Raw genomic sequence first — 20743 nt, 5'->3', positions numbered from 1 at the left:
GTGAGTAAAAGCTCCCAGCCTCCCAAACAAGCAACTCTTGAAAACAAAAAAAAAAGCAATAGGACACACATGGGCTAAAATATATTTATTGTTGTGAGAAAAGAGGTCATTTGGAAGACTTTCTGGAAGAATGCAGAAAGTTGAAATAAGTGGTTCGTGTAATGTTAAAACAGCTGATTCCTCAAACTGGGGTGCTATCAAGCACGGGGTCCCACAGGGTTCGGTCTTAGGTCCTTTACTGTTCTTGATATACATTAATGACTTACCATTCCACATTGATGAAGATGCAAAGTTAGTTCTTTTTGCTGATGATACAAGTATAGTAATAACATCCAAAAACCAAGAACTAAGTGATGTAATTGTAAATGATGTTTTTCACAAAATTATTAAGTGGTTCTCAGCAAACGGACTCTCTTTAAATTTTGATAAAACACAGTATATACAGTTCCGTACAGTAAATGGCAAAACTCCAGTAATAAATATAGAATTTGAACAGAAGTCTGTAGCTAAGGTAGAATTTTCAAAATTTTTAGGTGTGTCCATTGATGAGAGGTTAAACTGGAAGCAACACATTGATGGTCTGCTGAAACGTCTGAGTTCAGCTACGTATGCTATTAGGGTTATTGCAAATTTTGGTGATAAGAATCTCAGTAAATTAGCTTACTATGCCTACTTTCATTCACTGCTTTCGTATGGCATCATATTCTGGGGTAATTCATCGTTGAGTAGAAAAGTATTCATTGCACAAAAACGTGTACTCAGAATAATTGCTGGAGCCCACCCACGGTCATCCTGCAGACATCTATTTAAGGATCTAGGGATCCTCACAGTAACCTCACAGTATATATATTCCCTTATGAAATTTGTTGATAATAATCCAACCCAATTCAAAAGTAATAGCAGTGTGCATACCTATAACACCAGGAGAAAGGATGATCTTCACTATGCAGGGTTAAATCTGACTTTGGCACAGAAAGGGGTAAATTATGCTGCCACAAAAGTCTTTGGGCACCTACCAAACAGCATCAAAAGCCTGACAGATAGCCAACTAACATTTAAAAATAAATTAAAAGAATTTCTAGATGACAACTCCTTCTACTCATTGGCTGAATTTTTAGATATATATAAAAAAAAAAAAAAAAAAAAAAAAAAAAAAAAAAAAAAAAAACCCTTAATCATTAGTGTCATGCAATATTTTGTGTAATGTAATTTCTTGTACAGACATCTTTTATTAACCTGACACGTTCCACATCATTACGAAGTGTCGTATTCATGATCTATGGAACAAGTATTAATCTAATCTAATCTAATCTAATCTTTGGAAAGGTATCCTATTCTACGGACTTAGAGGTGACCACTGAAGCCATTAAACTGATGAAAAAGCTTCAGAATATATCTATTTCTAAATGCATAGGGAACTAGAGGAGATCACTGAAATCATTAAACTAATGAAAAAAAAAAAGCTTCAGAATTCAATCCTTCTAACCCATGTGGGTTTAGCAAACCAGACAAGTACAGTCCTTAAAAAACTAAAAGACTACACAGGCCAGGGAAATTTCACATCAAGGGGAATTTTATTAATAATGTTATAACAAGTAATAAAGAAACATATAATAGCTAGGCTTATTACTAATTTAAAGTCCCCCACTGTATTTTTCTGTCTGGATTGAAGGCTACTCTCAGGAACTACTTTACAGATTTTGATATAGTTTTCGTGGATAGATATACTGTGTAGTGGCTCTACCCAGTATTCATGAAAAAGGTTTGTGTATATAACTTATCACCATGCCAGACAAATCGTCCAACTATAGATGCTTAGTGTTACCCGCACAAACCCAGGGCAGGTCACTAGTGATTCCCGACCTTCTAAAATAGTGAGAGGATGGGGGTGCAGTGTCTGTAAGTACCTCCACAATTGACATAGTGCTGGACTAGCAGTCTGGAGTATATATTTGTCTCTGACTTTACTTTTAGAAACATGCTGTGACCAAAACATTGCAACAAACAGTAGAGTTCTGTTGATAATGTATCAACAGGAACCTGAATTCCACTCGTTTTTTCAAACAGAGGTAATTCAGGGAGTGCATCAAAATGATGCCTTTCATTATGAAGGGCAGGCTGTTGAACTGAATGACAAACCTGACTAATAGAAACTTGTGTATTAGCTTCTTCATACTCACTACCATCGTTTCTATCAGCAGTACAGATTTCACTCTGCAGCTCACGTGAGTCATTGTCGTCTTCTGAAAAATCGCCAATGTTGTCCAAAAGATCATCAAGTTCTGAGCTATTGTTCAAGAGTTCTTCAATTTCTAAGTTAGACAAGCAATGTCTGTTAGCCACATTCACTATTTATATGTTTTTACACATGGGAAGGACTCACACAATAGCACAGCACGGCAGCCAGCATAGAACACAACAATCTTCAACAATACTCTGAGCACACACACGCAGTTCACGTAACATTGGTACCATTCACGAGAGACTGGTGCACACTAGCCATCAACAATGCCCTTACGACAAACCAAACAATTAGTCTCACCACTTACAAACATAAAACATGTGTTTAAATCACAAATAAATAAGTCGGAAGTGAAGAACGTATGACATACGTCCGACAGATTTTATGACTAAAACATAGTGAACATATCTAGTAGGCTGCTGGCTCCAATGTGTTAAGGTGTGGTTATCCACTGTGTGCCGAAGGAGAGAAATGTAACAAAGCTAAAGCTAAAGGTGACAAAACATACAACATCGTCCTGAAGTCAGAGAGGTATAAAAACTCCTGCAATCTACATTCATTTCATCAGCTCTAAAACTGCTGTTCCCAAAACCATATGTATTTCCATAGAGGCAGCCCACATGTAGAAGTTTTACCTTCTATGTGTGCAAGTGCACCTGTAAGATAGCTTCTCTCAAAGCACTTTTGGTTTATTAAATGAGCCTAGTAAACTCTGGCTGATTCACACAAATAATTATAGCAATATGTTAACACATAGTCAGTAGTTGGGGCAGCACACATTCCTCTCTGAAAAGGAATATCATAAGAAGAAATAAATATAGACAGAATAAAGCACTGACAAGAAAACTACCGGCAGACTCTTTAGCCTTTCCTGTACAACATAAATTTTGTACCAAGACACAGAGATTTTAAAGAACATCCTCATAAACAAAGGATCCTGGAATCCAAAGGCATGTTAATGGATTCAGAATACAAACTGGGGAACTGAGCAATATAATGCAAGATGAAACTGTTTGGATATGGCTTAAACACTCATATTCCAATGCTTGCAACAACTGTACACCACCTGTGCAGACTTGTGTCTTTACAGACAGCATCCAAGGCACCCACTAAGAAGTTACTTTTGATAAGTTTTTCATCACACAGGATGTACAACACAGATCACATGAAAATGTCTACTTTGGAGATGATATATCTCATTCATAATTGACAGGCCTCAGTAATAATTTACTTCATGTGCACAATCATATTGATAATCTAGCTGGTTTGTGGATTTGGTTCACTGTTATATCAAATTCGTCTAGTTTGGACTGTTGGGCCATGTGTGGACATTCTGCACATCCATTACACCACCACTACATGTCAAAATGGATGGTGAATATGAGTGGTTGTTTCATGCCTTGCAGATGAAGAAAATGAATGAGTGCACACTGTCATTGTAAACTAAATGTCACTATTTTCAGTACAAGAAACGCAGTGCAGTTTGGTAGGTGCAACAAGAGCCCTGTGTGCGAGATAGTGGTGTCGTCTTGCTTGTGCATAAATAAGGAATGCCTGTATTTTTTAAAGTCAAGCTCATGCTTCCAGATGCATTCAACTGTCAGAAAAAACTAGAATGCGCTAGAACTTTAACACACTTCGTAAATCGCATTTTAACTACATGCATATTTTTTGCTAATATGGGGGTATCTGTCTGGTTGTCTCCTGATCTGCTCTCCAGTTTTAGCTAACAATGAAACATGTGTAAAATGTATTCTAAGCTTCATGTACATGTGAAATAAGTTATTGTTTCTGAATTGTGTGCATGCTATGGTCTCACTGTCAAACATACAGTACAAGAATGTGAGTGCAAGAGGACAGGTATTTTCACTTGTCATATGACAGTGTATATGATGATGTAATCTTTGCATCTCAGTGTTATGTTATTGTAGATAAAGTTGATTTTATTGCTTGTAATTGACTTGAAGTAATAACTGCATGTATTTAACTGTGCTGTATTTTTAAACACCATGTATGCTATATGCTGAATAAATAAACTTATCATTAGTAAACTAAAATTTGAGTCTCATCCTTTTAGTCCACAATTGTTACTTTTCGCCGCTTTTCTGAAAGTTGCGTCTGTCTCAACCAGTATTCAGAGTCACTTCTACTCCCCACCAACTACATATCCTCTTTCTTTTTCCTATTTCCCATCTGTCATTTGTGTCGTTGAAGAACTTCCACAAGATATGACAAAGGTATAGGTTCAACCATATGATGTATTTTGTTCCTATGTCAGCCCTGTTCCAGTTTTTATTATTTCATCAACTGGTAAGTGGAACAAAGGAATCCTACTGGTATTTGATGCTTCATTTATGACAGGAGAGAGGGTCATAAGATTATTAATACTACAGAAGACTGGGAACTGTGAAGACATAACTGGTGGAAGCATTGGAAGGTGGCTCACAGACTTGATATTTGGGGTGAGTTACACAAAATTTTACAGCGAGTGTCCTTAGCTTATTTCCTGGTGAAATCAGTACATTCTCTCACTTTTAATCTGCTTGGAAATTTTCTTATTGAAGCATATCTGCAGGAAGTGGGCATCGTCTGATGAAGTCCCCCTTGGAATTATGCACTGCAAGAGCATTTTGTAGCATGGTTCATCATATATATTATCACTCCAGCATGTTAATGTTTCTTGTTTGACATGGTTTGCATGAAAGTGTGTGATTTGTTGCTAACATATTCTGATTTTTTACACATCAAATAAAGGTATGGAAACTTTGTAGAGTTCAGCAGTGCATTGGATGTCAGAATGAAATAACAGTTTGTGCTCATAGTTAAATTATTACTATTTTAGTGTTTGATAAGGTGCTCATCTTTGATTTATTTCAAACAGTCTGTTAATATGAGGGAGTGACTGTGTGTGAGATATGCTTTATAGCACAATTTCAGACTTGTTTGTTACTACAGAAAGACCACCTTGAGTGACAACTGATATCGACAAGAGAGCAATGAAAATAGTGGCTTGTGGAAGTTTGGAGGATGTGGTTGTGGAATTACAGGAATTATGGTGGTGAAAGACAGTGTTCATCTGCAGCATCATAAACCATGCAGAGGTGAACAGATTATATTTCAGTTACTCAGTTTCAATACACATGTAACATGCATTTTGTTAGAAACAACAGCAAATTCTTCGAAGCCAAATGAGGAAGTGCAGTGATGAGGTACTTTACTTGAGATGGGATCATCTCAGCCTTTTTGATTTATTCACATAACTCTGTATGGACTCAATAAGTCTGAAGGATTCCATGGAGCAGTGTCGAAATTGAACCACTAGCTCTACCCCTAATTGCTTCATTAATGCCGTCACTGGGGTTAAAAACTTTCACACATCAGGAGTGACCCAGTAACTATGAGGGCCATCGTAATGTGTCAGTCTTCAAGCTTTCTAGCCAGTATCTGTCTTACTAATGTTTTGTTTCCCATCATAGACTCCCAAATATTTTGTTGAGCCCAACCTACATAGGTAGGAATGATCATCAAAATAAAATACGAGAAATCAGAGCTCGAACAGAAAGGTTTAGGTGTTCATTTTTCCCGTGCGCTGTTAGGGAGTGGAATGGTAGAGAGATAGTATGATTGTGGTTCGATGAACCCTCTGCCAAGCACTTAAATGTGAATTGCAGAGTAGTCATGTAGATGTAGATGTATTATGCAATTGTCTATTTTGTTCCCTGGATCAATCAGATGGACACAAGATGCAGATAATAATCAGATCCTCAAAGGGCAGCTTATCATAAAAATACTTTAAAGACAGAAATTGCTATATACAACTTGGTCTGAATACTTCAGGAAGGAAAGAATAGCTGTAGAAGGAAAAAAAAAGAATATGCTTGTAGAGGTTTTTATTCTCCACTAGGATGGCAGTTTTCAACTTTTGGTGAGTTGGATACAGTCTACTTTTGACCTGAAGGGAGGCTCACCACTATTTGGTGTGTGTTTGTGTGTGTGTGTGTGTGTGTGTGTGTGTGTGTGTGCATGCACTTGGCTACCAGGGGGGGGGGGGGGGGGGGGGGCAGCCTTTGCAGTGCTACTTCCCTTTTGTGCACTGCATATCTAGCCTCATGCTATCCATTTCCCCTCTCTTGGGATTGAGTCATGTGCCTTCTTCAGAAAACCAAAGTTCTTGGTAGAACTGTGTATGGATTTGCCCTGTCCACACATCTTTCATTCTTTGTTCGTCCTTTTCTTACACTTCCTCCCATTTGGTGTTTGAGGTCTCTCTTTTTCTTTTTCTTCTTCTTCCTCCCTGTGCATTCCTGAAGGACAGCTCACGTGTTTTAGATGCATGAAAAGTGATTGGGAAATCCCATACAAGTAGGGCTCGCACATACACCCAGAGGGGGGTGACTGACTGAGCTGGTACCTTCCTCTATGTCGATTGGTCCCTATGTCTGATGTCTGGTGTATGGGAGGTGTGACCTGAGGTGTCGACAGTCACCTAACGTAGGTGAGCCCCACCTGAGGTGGGTCTCCAGCAAGAAGGAGTGGGCCGTCGGAGATGCTAGCAATCATGGGAGATTTCTCCGTGATGAGTTCCCTGTCCCTAGAACATAATTGGGTTGAGATGAAAGAACCACTGGCTCTCATAGCTGCACCTGCGCCTGGATACTCACAGAAGATGGTCACAGTTTCATGACAGTTAAATCATTGGTTATTCAGAAGGGTGTAGATGCCATTGCTGGTCCTGTGAAGTCCTGCTCTCAGTTGCAGCATGGGACCTTGCTTGTTTTATAGACACAGAAACTGCTCAATGCAACACTTTTCCACACCTATCCTGACAAAGTAGAGACCCACCACACTCTTGAGTTCCGTGATTGATGGCCTGGCTGAGGTGGAAATAATAGCCCATCTCACTGACTGCAGTTCACCATGTAATGAATTAGTGCCAAACCACATTTTGTTCCTCACATCTGACCATGTGGTACTTCTACCAAAAACTAAGGCTGGCTATGAAGCTATTATTGTCAGATCATATATCTCGAATCCCAGACATTGCTATAAATGTCAGCACTACAAACATATCTGTGAATCTCATGAAAATGGAGACAAATGTGTAACCTGTGGCTGGGACGCTCATGAGGGTGAGTTTCCATCTCCATCCCCTCACTGTATCAACTGCAAGGGTGATTATGCTGCTTCCTCTTATGACTGTCCAACCTACCCAGTGAGATAGCCATTCTGGAGATCTGCGTGAAGGGGAAAAGGTTCCTATTCACATTGCTCAGAAAATGTTGGCACATGAAAAATTGCATTTTCGCACATGGCTTTTGGGAGGACCAACACGTGAATGATAAGAGACACAGGAAGTGACACCAATATTACACATCTGAGAACCCGATGGTTGAGTTATAGGTGAGATAAAAATGAACTGATCATAAATAAATAAATGAACCCAAAGCATCAAACCAGTTCACAGAAAGGTGGTTTTATTTAACCTTAGAATAAAACTACCTTCTGTTGCAATTGATTGGCTGCTTTGGATTCATTTCCTGGGTTCTGACCATTGCTGTAGTGCAGCCATGTACAAAAATACTGACCATAAATATTTTTAAGGACTGAAGAAGGAAAAGAAGGGAAGTTGGAAAGTTACCTGTATTTTTACTTCTGTATTAGGATTATACAGAGTGTCACTATTGTAATGGGGCACATTCTTTCAGTGTATATAGAAAAATCACAAGGCTAGAATGTAAAATTCATAATCCAAACATAGGCACACCCCAGTGAAATGTAGCAAACCAAAATTGTTGCTAACAGTACCAAGTAACATCACGTGTCAACCAATCACTAGCAGAGTTGGAAGGTCTGTTAAAAATATATTTAGGTACACAATTAAAGACTGCTGATGAAGATAATGACTACAAGTATTTATCAATGCTTCAAACAGAAATCAAGTCAATGTTTACTGAAATAGTTTGTATTGAACCTAACATAGGATAGATTGAGAATTCTGGTAAAAAACATAACAATAAAATTTTTTATAGCAGCAGAAAACTGTAACATAATCTTTATTCATCTTAATATATTTGACCTGACAAGTTTAAATATTTTTGTTCCTCAAGAAAATAAATTTGTTTCATCTCAAGCAGATAACATTTTTATTCTTCTTTCAAAGGTATATTTTGAAACTAGAAAACAGTACTGATCATATGAGTCAGATGTTGGGTATTAGGTCTACAGAGAACTATTTCAAAAACAATTTAGTCATCTCAGTGGCTGACATGCACCCAGATGTATTATCTCAGAGAAAGAGCCATTTTTTGTGTACACTAATTTATTTTATTCCTGCTTTTTAAGTGCAGTTTCACCTTCAAACATCCTTTGTTTTTGAATGTGTGGGGTGATGCTGACTGTGTGTTTTGTTGTATTTTCCTAACAATGCCAGAAACCGTTCAAATTATTCTTTAGATTTTCCAAGCTCAATTTTGAAATATTCTTCCTCAAATAATTTTAGCTCAAACAAAAGAAACACAAGATCTGTTCAAACACAGTTTCTTCATACCAAGAACTTAATTCTAGGTATTATGAGTCTTTTCATAAAAGGTGCTTAATTTATCTGTTCGTTTGTTCAGATGAAACTTCATTTGGTTGTCAGGAATGTGCTAAATTAGCCCTGTTCTTATGACAACATTTATATACATTTACCTGTTAATAAACTGTCTTGAATGCTAGTGCAGATTAACTATGAACTGCCTTCAATGTATTTTGTACCTGCCTGCCATCTATTTTCTTGCAATAAAAGTGTCACATCACTGCAAAATTACCGTCTTTCTGCTAAGTAACTGGCACCAATCATATATAACAGCTGCCGATAAATAACTGTACATCACATTTAATCAAAATTTTGAGAGAAAAAAACCTGTTTTAAGTATCACACTTAACAACAGTCATACTGTATGACTAAATTTCCCAGCCACGTATGTTTATTCTTGTGTGTACTATTCACCTCTTTTACTAAAGATGGTGTACTAACAGCTGAAATAGCCATATTCTCATATAGAAATGGCACACAAGTCCAAATCCAAAGCAGGGTCATCAATCAAGTGCTGAACTGAAAGTATGTTTATTATGAATACCAACGTACAGCCAAACAGAAATGAAATCCTGATGCAGAGTGCAGCTGTTTATACAAACACTGAATATTCCAGAAAATGCAAGCATTACAAATATATTTCAAGCACCTTGGAAAAATTCTAAATAGCAAATAATTACTGGTGGCTGGGTTTGAACTGGTGACCCACAGCACACCAGCCAGTGATGGTAACCTTTACACCACACTGTAGCATCACAGCACATGGCATTGCTCCACCCTGGATCCAGATCTTTTCAATGGTTCTGGCAGTGTTGGCAGATCCTTGTGTTCTGGTTCTGTCATTACATCCTTTTTAGTATGATGAGTATTAAAGCTTCACAAGTCTCAAGTGGGTCTTCTAAACGCCGATCATCACTCTGCGCCACTAGACTGTCTTCATATGGAGGATATGGATGATGTCTCTGTGCTTTCGTCTTTTTATGACGGGTCATAATTCTCGGCTTCATATGTGATGGTTAACAGGCAATGAAGTACATGGCTCAAAGTAGCACTTCAGTGACATTTTTGGTAGTCCCACTTTCCCCACAGAATAAAAATCCATATTAAGTCTTCTAGGCTCTATCTCCCTGACCAGTGCTTGGCATTATAGTGCTTTCAGTCTTTCTCCAGGGTGTGCATCGTTCCTATGCAAGCCAGCTGTCTTGCTTCTTTGGTCTTGGTAACGAGCTGTTTAGTTAGTCATGTGGACTGTTGTCTGATTAAAAAGGGAGCAGTGTATCCATTGTTGTTATAGCATCATGACCTTAGAACAGAAATAATGGTGTGTAGTGGTTAGTGTCTTGCTTTGCTGTGTTGGATGCAAATGTCATGATGGGTATATTGTATCGAAATTCTCTGTTTGACATCAATGCACATCGAGAGAATATCTGCCAATGTTTTATTAAAGCATTTTGTGAGGCAATTTGTCTATGAATTGTAGGCAGTTGTCATCCTGTGGGTGATGTTGCAATGTGAAATTACCTGTGATATTAGTTTTGACAGGAAAACTTTTTCATGATCACTGATCATTACATGAGGTGCTCTGTACTTTAGTTTTGACTGGAAAACTTTTTCATGATCACTGATCATTACACGAGGTGCTCTGTACTTTGCCATGACATCTTCTACAAGGAACTTTCAATTTTCAGAGCTCTAGCAGTAAGTGCTGCTTTGATGACAGCATAGGTAAGAGACAGTCAGCACAGACTACTACCTATCAATTATCATTTGTCAACTTCAGAAACATCCCTGAGAGGTCAATTCCAGTTCAGTGGGATGATGCTGCTGCAGGCAGGGTAGGAGATAATCATGGCATGTGCTTTCATTATTGGCATTCCTTACAGTGGCTCATATAGTATGTAATGGACTGGTAGAGACCTGGCCAGTGATATCTGCATATGATTTTGTCTAGAGTCTTCACACATTCCAGGTGACTAGATGTTGGAGCGTCATGGAAATACTAAGCCAAAAATGAGCTAGGGTCATGAACAGCTATTTCCACACCATCAAGTCATAGTCTCACAATGTTCCATTTATCATCTGGAATCCTCTTTTGGTGAGTTCCTCATTCTCCAGGATTCTGTGGTTTTCATAGAAATGCTGGATCTTCCCTCTGTTCAGCAGCAATGTGATTTCATGTGGTGATGATTGAGATTTTGTCCATGCTGCTGTGTTCTGCCAAAGGATTTCTTGAAAGGCAGTCAGTGCCCTCAGTGTTTGCATTCATTTTTGTATGCTATTGTGATGTTGTATTCCTGAAGCATCATTGCCATCTCACCAGCTGACCCGGCAGATCTTTCAGACTATCCAGCCAGCATACAGAATGGTCATCCAACACAACGGTGAGTGGTTTGCTAAATAAATTCTGCTAGAACTTGTTGGTAACTCAAACAACTGCAAAGCACTTCTTCTCAGCTGTAAAGCAGTTATTCTCAGATTTAAAAAGTACTCTTGAAAAATAGGCTATCACTTTTTCAGCACCTTCCCAGATCTACTAGAACTGCCCCTGCTCCAAAACCATTATCATCTTTGGGAAGTTCTTTATCGGCATTCTCGTCATACAATGCCAGAACTGGAAAAGATGTTAGCGCCTCCTTAAGGATAAGGAAGGATCTTTCTTGTGCCTCATTCCAGGAAAACCTCTGAAGATGTCTATTATACTGCAAAGCCAACTAAAGTAAGGTTTGGAAGTCTATTTACTGTTACCTTAATGTTCCAGCCAAATATGACCCCAGTTATACCACTTTTAATTACTTTTCCAGGATTTGTACTTTGAGTTTGCTGAATATATTCTAAGTGGCCAAAATAGTTCAACCTCAGTTCCTCTAGTGTATTTTAGTAAACATTAAGTTTGTTTTTCATATTATGTTAATCTAAGAAGTGCATGTCTGAAAGAGAAGCTTTTCTTTCATACTAAGCTGTCTTCCCACTATGTTGCATACCAGTACAATGTGGTTTTTAATATTCACTGAGCCGTATTTCTTTCCTATTTCATTATGTTTGCCTAAAATTTAGTATGTCTCAAGTCCTTAGCACACATTTTCACACATCATCAGCCACTAAGTATTTGTCCTCTTTCAAAATTTTTCTGGAGTGTTTAAACTGCTGGTCAAATTTACAGAAATGTTGTAACACACTCGAGGTTTCCAAATGAATGTTTAGTAACTTTTTATACAATCTACACCATGAGACACCTGCTAATTTATTTGAAGTTGCTTTATAAACACATGACAACATTTCCCCTGCTGGACTTGGGCTCCATTTCCTGACTGGTATGTATTTCCTAGTTCATAATTTCTCCTCAGTTGCCTTTAAGTTTGGTTTGTTTGTTTTGGTGCCCCCATTATTATGATAAATGAACTGCAGTGAAACTACCTGTGCAAACATATACCTGGCTAGTCTTGTCGCATATATAGCACAACTTGTTATTAGGTGCAGCAGGCTGAACTGGTCAAATGAAGCTTCCAAAGGCTTGTGGAAACTCAAGTTGATCTGCTTTAAGCACTGTGCTTCAGTACACCAGTACTCTTGTGTCTCCATGGCGACAGTTTAAGTTTCTTTAAAGGTTGCAATTGAGATGGGCAGGCAGGCTTGAAGGAGAATTTTTCCACCTGTGCATCAAAGCATGATGGCCATAGATGGACATCTTTCTTTGTGATTTTGTCACGATTGGTAGTTGATAAAGAAATACCATGTGCCATCCTTCACAAGGACTGCCGGAGAGGATCAAGGACTTTGTGAAGGTTAAATGATGTCATCTAGCAGTATCTTCTCCACATCTTCCAGTATTACCCATCATTCAGCTGACAAAACTTTATATGATCACTGGATAATTGGTGGATGATCCCCAGTGTTGGTATTGTGTTTTATTATGGGCTGTCTTTTCTCCACTATGGACTTGAATGCATTCAAAAATTGGCGTGTCATTGCTATTGCTCACCTCTGTTGTTCCTTGGTCAGGCCAGATCATATTGGCAGTCTGATAGTAGCTTCGCCACCTGTGTTTCCTGTTGTGGTAATGGAGTATGAATTTTCATCAATGACACTAAGCTTTCTTTCTTGGATCGGTTCGGCGGTCTGTCTGCAGATACTTTTAGAGGTGAGTTGTGGCTGCTAGTGACAGTTAATGATTCAAAGTTCTACTTGCTCACCCACAATGATTTCCCACCCACTGACATACAGATTTCTTGAGTGAACCTGTGTAGCCTTTTGTAATCAACCAATCAAAAAAAGATTCACAATTTAACGGGGTGTCCCAATTGATAACTGGAACTCATCTCAATTATGGTAGCAGGATATCAATGTCTTCATCAGCAAACAACCACATGTTGTTACATGTGTTTGTTGGAATAGCTTCATCACTCTAGTGCTCTGATCTTTGTGATGCCTGCAAGAAGTTACATCCAAGAATAACCACAACTACTTTCTGTTAAAACAACAAATTCGAAGGGTCGTGTTGTGTCATTGATAGTTTTTCTTGCAATGCATGTTCATATCACCTGGACTTTTCCCATTTGCAACCTTCTACACAATTCCTTTTGCATCGTGGACCAAGGCCTTCTTTAGGTGACAGTGATAAGTGCTTGACATTACAGAAAAAGAAGCCCCTGCGTTAACTGGCACCCAGACTGCCTGGCCTTCATTGAGCATTCCTGTCATCCACAGTGGATTTTCAAGTGGCTACACTTCCATAGATGTGATCTTGCTTAGTTTTCCTGAGCTTGGCGGCTAGTTGAGCAGTAGGTACTCTTAACAGCTATGGCATTTACGTGAGTAACCTCATTCATGGTGTAGTGATGAGTGTAGGCCCACAGGTTGACTATAATCATCTTCAGTGGACTGGTGTGAATATAACTTATGTAATAGTTGATATCTTACAGCATAATAGTTGTTGAACATTAGTTAGTAGTGCACAACAGCTCGGTTGTCATTTGACCATACTTTGCAGAGTCCTTTCATCACCATGCATTCGACTGGAGGTGGAGTTTAATACCAAAGATCAATAACTTAATAACACTTCTTCTCATCATTCTCTATTATTTCCATCATATTCTTTCATCCATCTCTCTCCCATTGCATTTCCTTGATGCACTGGCACCACATGATATTCTTTACCAGGTGAGCTTGGTATATGAATGTTGCAACTCCTTTCATCAAAGGTAAGGTTTTGTTCACTTCTGTCATATTTGGCTTCATAATGTTGCCAAGGGACAAAACATTCTGTATGTATGATTCTGTCATTTTGCTATGACATTGAGCCCTGTTCTTCAGTTATTTTCTGCTAAGCAAAATTACTATTGATTATTGCCAAATGCTTTCTTCAGTTCGGTCTGGACTTTATCTCATATCTCTTCATCGTTCTCAAACCACTACTGGACTGTGTCCTCCAAGTGAAAGTACACATTTTCCAAACATATCATGTCATCCCATCTGTTTTACTTGGTGATTTGGTCAAATCTTTTCAGTCATTTCATCAGATTTTGACCAGCACCGACAGACAACACCGATAGATGCCTAATGTGCAGCTGACTTACTGCTGGCTTGGAATCCATTGGTTTTCTGAATATATGGTCCATGGGAATGATGTATTTGCTTGTACTCTGGTTCCTGTCCGTGTATGTGACAGCTTTTACATTTCTTAATTGGAGTCACTGTGATGTAGATGTTTTAAAGTGCCCAGTGCCTCCACCAAACATTGAAACCAGACTCAAGTTCAGTTCCAAAGTAGGGTCATTAATGAAGTACAATACTTAGCACTGAAAGCATGTTTATTATGAACACTAGCATACAGCTGCAACAGAAATTACTTCCTGATGGAGAGTGCAGCTATTAAACAAACATAAAATATTCTGGAATATACAAACATTATACATATAAGATATTTCAAGAACATTCCAGAAATTATAACTTCTATATAACAAATAATTGTTGGTATTCAGTTTTGAATGGACAACCTGCAGCATGCGAACCAGTAACACTAACCACCACACCATATTGCTAGCACCACAACTCGCAGAAACATATAGTTTAAAGTTAATCCGTTGCTACAGTTGTGAGAAACCAACAATAAATATTAAACAATTGCATTCTCTTAATTAGTGTTGCCTGTAATCTGCATGTAGTATTTTAGGTTTGTCAGACTCAATACAGGAGAACTTACTGTAATACTTACATCTGTGCTTCAGAGCTGGTAAGATACTAATATGACAGTTGTCATGCAGCCTCGTACTGGTTGTCCAAAAAGTAGAACCACCTTCTCCAGGCTGTTGGCAACTACTGTTATAATGAATGTCTGTAGTACTTCAAGACAGAGTCCTTAGTGTATTGTTTTACTTTCATGCATCTATATCACCACAGAAATATCCTGTTTTCTCAACCCATTTTTACTCATGCTAATGCAAAACACAAATTTACTTTTTCAGGAGCCTTTGGAATTATGCTTGGATTTCATTTTAAGAAGAGTTGTGTTGCATTTATTCTTCCATATTTTTACATATTTCTGTTGGACAAAGCAACTTGGAACAACCACACATACCTGTATGGGCTCATTGCTTTATTACTCTTAGGGTCAAACGCAAACCACTATTGGTAAGGAAAAGTTCATTTCCACGTTCATTGTATTACAAAAATATATTGTGCATACATGTTTAATTATTTGCTAAGGTTAGTTATAACTGTATGTAATTATTTTTTTTAACAAAAATAGTTTTGGAAACTGGAAACATGAATTTGGCTATCATATTACAGCACATGCAAGTCATCTGAAGCTTTATAGCAAGATTTGCTCAATGTATACAGTTTCTGGTAAAATGTCAGAAACATGCAAAAAAAAACCTATTAAATTTTATATTTAAATTCATTGTTATAATAGAGGCAGAATTATAGTATTGTTGAACTTAAGTGGCAGAATAAAAAGTTGTGTATTGCCAGTCAAATAGCAGTTGAACAATAACAGAACATGTTTAGCTTCTGAATATGGTGAAATCTTCAGGTAATGATATTCAAGTAAATATTTCATTTTTTCAAGGCAGCTTGCCATAAAAACTTCTAAATTGTCTTTTCACGTAGAGTAACAAACTGTAGAATGTATATGTTTCAATTTGCAACTTTTTTCATTTTTTTTAGTCTTCTATTAACATTAAATTTATTGTGCTTACACTTTAATTTGACCTGGACTCGATATCAATGTTGGGCATAAACTTAGAACTGAGTCCTGCTATCAACCACCGGACTCACTCTCAGAGGTAACCAAAAATTGAGAAAAAACCTCAGCTTGTTAGTACACATTATTCCCTAATTACACAGTCACCATTGGAGCAGATTTAAATCATCTAACAATTGATAGTTTTTTGAGTGGTCTTCATGACAAGACACCGTAAGAAACAATGCTGAAAGATTTCTTTTGAAAGCTACTTAAAATAGAGATAATTAAGATAAAATTCATGACAAATATATTACATCAAATGACTAGAAATAGATCTGATCTCATTCATGATACACAAAACAAAAATGGTACCAGCAAGCATGATGCATTTGTAGCAATAATCATGATCAAATTACAAAGGTCAGAGAAATAAAAAGATTTACATGTTCAGTGAAATAGATAAAGATGAAGCAGTGTTGTGTTTCAGGCAGGCACATTCACCTCTGGCTAGGGACTTTAAAGGAATTGTGGATGAATTTTAAAAGAATAGCTGACCAAGCACTGAATAGAAGTATACCTCATAGAACATATTATAATGGGGAGACCTTCCATGATACAGTCTCTAAAGATACTTTCTCCAGACACTCTTTGTAAAAGAAAGCAGAGGGCTATATTTAGAGGAATTTTAAATGAAAAACATTTTACTGTGAAACAGCTATACGTGAAGCCTTTGATGACTACTGTGGAGTAATGTTTTTGACAGCCTCTCAAAAAACCCAAAGAAATTCTTGATAGTGACATAGTTAATGTACATACACTCATGCATGACACAGGAACTGAGATTGATGCTAGCAAATGAGAAGCAGAAATGCTAAACTCTTGTTTCAGCTGTTCCTTTTGTAAAGAAAGATCCAGAGATACTACTACAGCCTAATCCTCACACTACTGAAAAATTTAGTGATGTAGCTATTAAGTGTCATTGGGCTCAAGGAACAGCTGAAGTCTCTAAAACTGAACAAGGCCCCAGGGCCTAATTGAATCCCTATCGGATTCTATAGAGAATTTGAAGCTGAGTTGGCCCCTCTCGTAACCATAATGTGCCATATATTTCTCAAATAAAAAAACTGTGCTTAGTGGTTGGAAAAAAAAAACATAATTCGCACCCACTTACAACTAAGGCAGCAGAAGTGATCCAGATAGCTACCATCCAGTGTCACTGACCTCCATTATTTGTAGACTCTTAGATCAAATTTTGAGCTCAAACATAATGATGCATTTCAAACAGAAGACCTTCATGCCAACTAGTTTGGATTTTGAAAAAAACAGTTATCCGAAACCAACCTCATGCTTTACTGGGATGAAATCCCCAAAGCCAGGGAACAGGGAAGTCCGGTAGATGCAGTACTTCTTGACATCTGAAAATCATTTGACTCAGTTTCACACCAGTGCTTATTGACAGAAGAGCAATTATACGGCATATCAATTGTCATAAGGATTTCTTGATAGTGAAGACACAGCATAGAACCTGTACCAAATTGGTCTAAGATGAGTATTGGCAGTATAGAAAGAAGGGCAGCACAAATGGTTTGTTCAACACAGAGTAGAGTGTCACAGAAATTCTGAAAAATCTGAATTGCAGGTGCTTGAAGATTGACATCAGCTAACTCATGTTTCAGAAATGATTATTAAGTGAGGGATCTTCAAATGCCGAAAAATTATTATTGCACCGATACTGTACTTTATCAATGGGCTGTGCTATTTTATTTTGACTCCAGTGGTGACATGCTGAAGTATTATGTATGAACTATACAATCCTGGCTGCCCAGCACTAAATCTGTTTGGTGTCTTCTGTCATGCTTCCTTGTCAAGGATCCAAAACATTGTAATACCCTAAAATTGGTCACACTAGCATCTTGTATGCCCTATCTTATACTGTATAAGTACTGAGTTCTACCAATAAAAAAAAGTCTTCAATATAAATCAGATATTTGTGAAGATACTGATGTCTTGGTTATAAGTTGACAATGCGGCAATCTAACATCAAATGAAATTATTCTCTCAGTCTGTGCATATGATGTTTACCCCACAATATTCCTTCAAGAGGCTCTTCTACATCCTCAGGAGGAAAATAGCTACAGGTAGTACTGCTATTGCCTGATCACATGATTCATATTTATAACTGTACTTTGCATGAGCAGTCATATTACAGCTGCGCACTTTGACATATGCTTAGATTGTCAGACACATAGTTCAAATGATGACCTCCTTAATTCTGACACAGTGCATTCTTAGAGTTGTACACAATGAAATCTATTCAGTTATCAAATTCTTAGGAATTGAGAGCTGTGAAATGCATTATCCACAAATGACAAAAAACTGTGAATGTAGGCATTCCCGGTGTATACTGCTGATGAAATCTTCTCGGGCTTCCATCTGGGTAGCTGCATCGAAAATCCGCGACGTTTCGATGAGTGTCATTCTCATCATCTTCTGGCGAAGTGTCGATGGACCATGGCTGTCCTCTGTATATAGCTGGTCAGCAGCGCACGGCGGCCATCCCTCCCCACCCCTCCTACCTGCACTGGGCTGATGGTGGGGGGGGGAGGGGAAGCCGCGCGGGGCCGGTCGCCTGCCACATTAGTCTAGCTGAGAATCGCGCGACCATGCTGAGCTCTCCGTGATTCTAAGCTAGACTAACGCGCCTGCCCCCATGCGGCTCCCCCCCCCCTCCCCCCTCCCCCTTCCCCCCAACTGGTCCATTGACACTTCACCAGAAGATGATGAGAATGACACTCATTGAAACATCACGGATTTTCGACGCACCTACCTGGGTGGAAGCCCGAGAAGATTTCATCGACAAAAAGACTCCCTGTGAAGGTTATAGAAACATTGTACTTACTGTGATTGTGCTTCTAAGTGATTATTGTATATAACTGCTTCCTGCCTTTATTTTAAACTCTGACATAGCTATTTATATGGAAGTACTGAAATGCCAATAAATGTTCTATTCTGTCTTCAGGGTGAAGAAAAAATGCCACGCTTGAAAGTCAGCATGTGATCTCTCATCCAGATTCAAGACAAAAGTTTATCTAGCAAAATCAGAGTGTGGTGCATTTTAAAAACACATGTATGAAAGTAGGGAGCTAGCACACTGACACATCATGCAGTGCATCGGAATGTACGGAGGAATGCGTATATGGCCGCACCACCATACCAGCCAGTGTAGCTCACTGAGTAGACTGCTGGGACATCAAAGCCACATCCAGCATGGAGCTATGGCTCAAATCCTCATCAGGTTTCTTTTTCATTTTTAGACATCTGTTCCCTAGTTCTCACTGTGTTTAAGCAGGATGTCACTTTGTCATATGACAATAGTCTCTCACATGGCAGTGGGATCCATGCATGCATGCGTCTACTAACTGTGCAGTGCACAAACATAACTAGTCCTGCCAAGTTCATGTAGGGTGGCTTCCTGATGTAGTACTCAAGCGATGAATATGTTGATATGCGTTTGGTGCTGGGTGCATTTAATAACCAAGGTGCTGCTGCTGCTGCACATTAGTATGCTGCATGGTACCCTCAAAGGTACCACCCCAATAAAAATGTTTTTCATAGCCTGGAGTTACACCTTGGGAAATGGGTAATCTTCATCGACGAGTAATGGACAGAGATTATCCAAGGACTAGTTGTACCTCAAATACAGAGGATGTGATTCTTGAAACCATCCACCAGCCATGTTGCTAAAGTATCTGTGATATTCGAAGGAATTTCCAGATCTCTCAAAGATTGGTTGTTGAAGTGTTGCACGATGAAGAGCTGCCCCCAGATCATTACACATTAACTCAACACCAGTGACTAGGAAACCACATTTGACATGAACAGTTTTCCAAATGGCTTTTGCACCAATGGAAGACAAAGAACATTGTATAAATAAAGTGATATGGACTTTCAGATCTAGCTTCAACTTCCACAACAGCCATTATTGGTTGGAACACAACCTGCATGTCACCCACGTAAATGGCTTTCAGGCACACTGTGGACAACAAATGTGGGAGGAGTCCTTCTGGACTTTTGCCTATTGCCAGACAAATTGAATGTGCCCCTGTATCATACATTTCCTTTCAGTACTTTGCCTGATTGATTAGAAAATGTTTCACTTGGTGAACAGTGACAGTTATGGTTTCAGCATGATGATGGTGCACCACCAGACTTTGGATTGAATGTGCATAACTATTTAAATGAAGTGTTTCCAGGGAAACAGATAAGTCATGGAAATCAAATGTTCTGGCCTCCACATTCACCAGACCTTAATCCACTAGATTGTTGTTTGTAGGGGCATTTAACGGAACAGGTTCATAGCACTCTACCCATGGATATCCACATGCATACCACTTCGACAATGATGGATGGAGGTGTGTTGCACAGGGTCCAGCAAAGTACGATCCAGTGGGTGAAAAAGTGCTTGCAAATGCAAGATGGTCATTTTGAACATCTTCTCTAAAGTGAACGTTGATCTGTGAAGACAAGCCTGATCATCAAATGGTACAGGATGGAATTGTTGTGGGTAGCACAATATGCAATCTAGTGTAGCCTACCTATCGTGTTTTTTGTACCTTATTGGATATATGATGATACTGTATCCACTAGTATTTTCTATTGGCATTACTTGTGTCATGGACAAAACAAAGTGGTCATTTATGTCTGTCAGAAATTCATGTTACTTCTTAATGTTGAAATAAAT

General features: G+C 38.5%; 1 protein-coding gene across 3 annotated transcripts in view; it reads left to right on the top strand.

Moving 5' to 3' along the window:
• LOC126320553 (vitamin K-dependent gamma-carboxylase) overlaps positions 1–20743 on the top strand; it is an 80321-nt gene that overhangs the window by 12941 nt on the left and 46637 nt on the right. For all 3 annotated transcript variants that reach the window (XM_049994012.1, XM_049994020.1, XM_049994027.1), the window contains one exon: positions 15281–15446. In XM_049994012.1, the coding sequence (XP_049849969.1) occupies positions 15281–15446 (166 nt within the window). The remainder of the gene's footprint in view (positions 1–15280; positions 15447–20743) is intronic.

The sequence above is a fragment of the Schistocerca gregaria genome, chromosome 2 (assembly GCF_023897955.1).
Source record: "Schistocerca gregaria isolate iqSchGreg1 chromosome 2, iqSchGreg1.2, whole genome shotgun sequence".
Classification (NCBI taxonomy): domain Eukaryota; kingdom Metazoa; phylum Arthropoda; class Insecta; order Orthoptera; family Acrididae; genus Schistocerca; species Schistocerca gregaria.
This window is presented reverse-complemented; position numbering and strand designations above follow the sequence as displayed.